The sequence below is a fragment of the Teleopsis dalmanni genome, chromosome X (genome assembly GCF_002237135.1).
Source record: "Teleopsis dalmanni isolate 2A chromosome X, ASM223713v2, whole genome shotgun sequence".
Classification (NCBI taxonomy): Eukaryota; Metazoa; Arthropoda; class Insecta; order Diptera; family Diopsidae; genus Teleopsis; species Teleopsis dalmanni.
This window is the reverse complement of record NC_051848.1, coordinates 60425860-60428424: the sequence shown is the minus strand read 5'-3', so window position 1 is coordinate 60428424 and position 2565 is coordinate 60425860. Positions and strand designations below refer to the sequence as shown.

The 2565-nt window shown below is 33.7% G+C and overlaps 1 protein-coding gene across 1 annotated transcript; it reads left to right on the top strand.

Moving 5' to 3' along the window:
* The first annotated feature begins 731 nt into the window (after window positions 1–731).
* On the top strand, window positions 732–1433 carry LOC119688485 (tigger transposable element-derived protein 1-like). The gene has a single exon (XM_038103161.1). The coding sequence runs from the start codon at window positions 732–734 to the stop codon at window positions 1431–1433; it is 702 nt and encodes a 233-aa protein (XP_037959089.1).
* Window positions 1434–2565: the final 1132 nt, after the last annotated feature.

Sequence of the window (2565 nt, the reverse complement as noted above, 5' to 3'; positions counted from 1 at the left end):
AGAAAAGGAAACAAAACACTAGCACCGGCTAGTGCATCAAAGTGCTAAATTGCATCAAGTTCAATTATGATCAGTTCAAAGCTTTGTGTACTTATCACAAAAGGTTCAGGCGAATGCGAATAAAAGACGACGTACTTTTCAAGCAACACGAGTTCTTGATTATTCGTCAGGGTGGTATTGCGCCAAAAAATTTAAATTTAAAGATATACCCTCTTGTTCATCGTCTGACATTGGAAACTCGAAATTTCCGGCAAGCAATGGCTGGTTAACCGGGTTTTTAAAACGACACGCACTTCACAATCTGAAGATATCGGGCGAAGCTGCATTCTCTGATGAAACAGCCGCTAATAATTATTGTAAGCTTTTAGCAAGAATTATTGAAGATGGTGGTTACTTCCCGGATCAGGTATTTAATGCTGATGAAACTGGATTATTTTGGAAAAAAATGCCCTGCCGTACTTATATCGCCAAGTCCGAGAAAACTGCAAGTGGTTTTAAAGCTGCAAAAGATAGAGTAACATTCTTACTTTGTAGTAATGCTTCTGGAGCGAAAATGCTGAAACCGCTAATGGTAAATAAATCATTGCACCCACGTGCGCTAAAAGATAAAAATGTGGCTGAGCTTCCAGTTCATTTTATGGCCAATAAAAAAAGCATGGGTAACAACAGCACTTTTTAACAAATGGTTCAACGATTGCTTTGTTCTAGAAGTTAAGCAATATATGATTGATATGGGACTTTCTTTTAATGTGTTACTAATTGTTGACAATGCACCCGGTCATCCTTGTATAGAACATCCTAATGTGAAACTTGTATTTTTACCACCCAATACTACATGCCTTATACAACCATTGGATCAGGGCATAATTGCAGCTTTTAAAAAACAGTACGTGAAGTCAACTTTCAAATACATTTTGGAAAAAGTTGAAAGTGATGGAATAAACTTGATTGAAGTTTGGAAAAAATTTTCAATATTGGACTGCATAAATCGCGTTGCAGCAGCAATTAGTCACTTAAAACAACACACATTAAATGCATGCTGGAAGGTTGTCTGGCCGAAATGTGTCATTAACAGAAGTGCAACTGAAAATGCATCAACATTAACAACAGAAATCCTTCCGTTAGCACATGATATTGGCGGAGAAGGATTTGATTCCTTTAATGAAAATGATCTTGACGAAATGATTCATGATGAAACCGTAAGGGATTATGATGTCATAAATTATGTAACGGATATTACTGATCAGCAAGGAGAACCTGAAACAATTACAGCAGATAAAATCTATGCAGGACTCAAACTTTGTGGTAAATTAGAAAGTCATTTTCTTGAGAACGACAATAATGCTAAAAGAACTTCAGAATTTCAAAAAGGGCTTCAGTCTTGTATATCTGGTTACCGAGATGTATATAAGCGTCTAGTGAAACAACAGTAGTCGCAAAAACTAATCACAGACTACATGGTAACACAAAAAAATCCAAATTTAAAGGAGTGCAAGGTAATATCTACGAGTGACGAAAGCTATTTTGAACCAGCATACCAAAACAAATTTCGCATATTGTCTGATTCCGAAGAATAATGTATAAGAAATTTTGTATGTGTAAAAATTATATGTGTAAATAAAATATTTAAAAACATTTGTATGTGTATTATTTTAATCAAAATAACTAGGTTTTAAGGTATTTCGTGCAGCAGACTTTTTTTATGCGGTCCCTATCCACCGCATAAGAAAAATATTTTTTTAATTATGTTGTGAAAACTACTTTTTATAGCTACACGTGAATTTTTGATCGTTTTTTTTATGCGTTTTTTTTTTCTGCGGTCCCTATCTACCGCACAAAAATAGGTTTGCCTGTATATATTTTTATGACATTTATATATAATTTATCACTAAACGAGCTTCTCACTGAACGAGCTTCTTACAAAACGAACTTCTTACAAAACGTGGAGCAGAAGCAGTTACAAAACGTGGTAGAAGCAGTTAGAAATAATAGTAAACGAGCAGCAGCAGCAGTCGTGAAGTGCAGTCGCAATAATTAAATAATTATGTAAAAACTACGAATTAATAAAACGGGGCATCCACTTGTTTGTCTGGAAAAGTCCCGTTTGGTTTCGGTAGCTCCCAAATTCGCAAAAGTGCAATCGGTCTCTTCTACTTGATCTGTCGAACAAGAAACACCGGAAATACCGGACAAATGAAAATTAATAATTAACTTATATCCATAAAGAAGATATACTTAATTATTTGCAATCCTGCGGTGGCATTACAACAAAGAATTTTTAATTATTAACTATATTGAAAGGATAAAGAAGCAGACGAACATATTGTAAATTTTCCGTAATATAAGGATATATGTATTTATGACGTATACATATCCATCAATGAAGTATATACAAAATTATTTAAAATCCTTCGGTGGTATTACAACAAAGGATTTAAAATTATTAGATATATATTTGAAGGTATAATAAATCGCACGGATTGATTAACAACATTCTGTAGCATAAGGATATATATGCTTATGATATATAAATATCCTAATAATTAAGGATAATTCTGTTTTCTC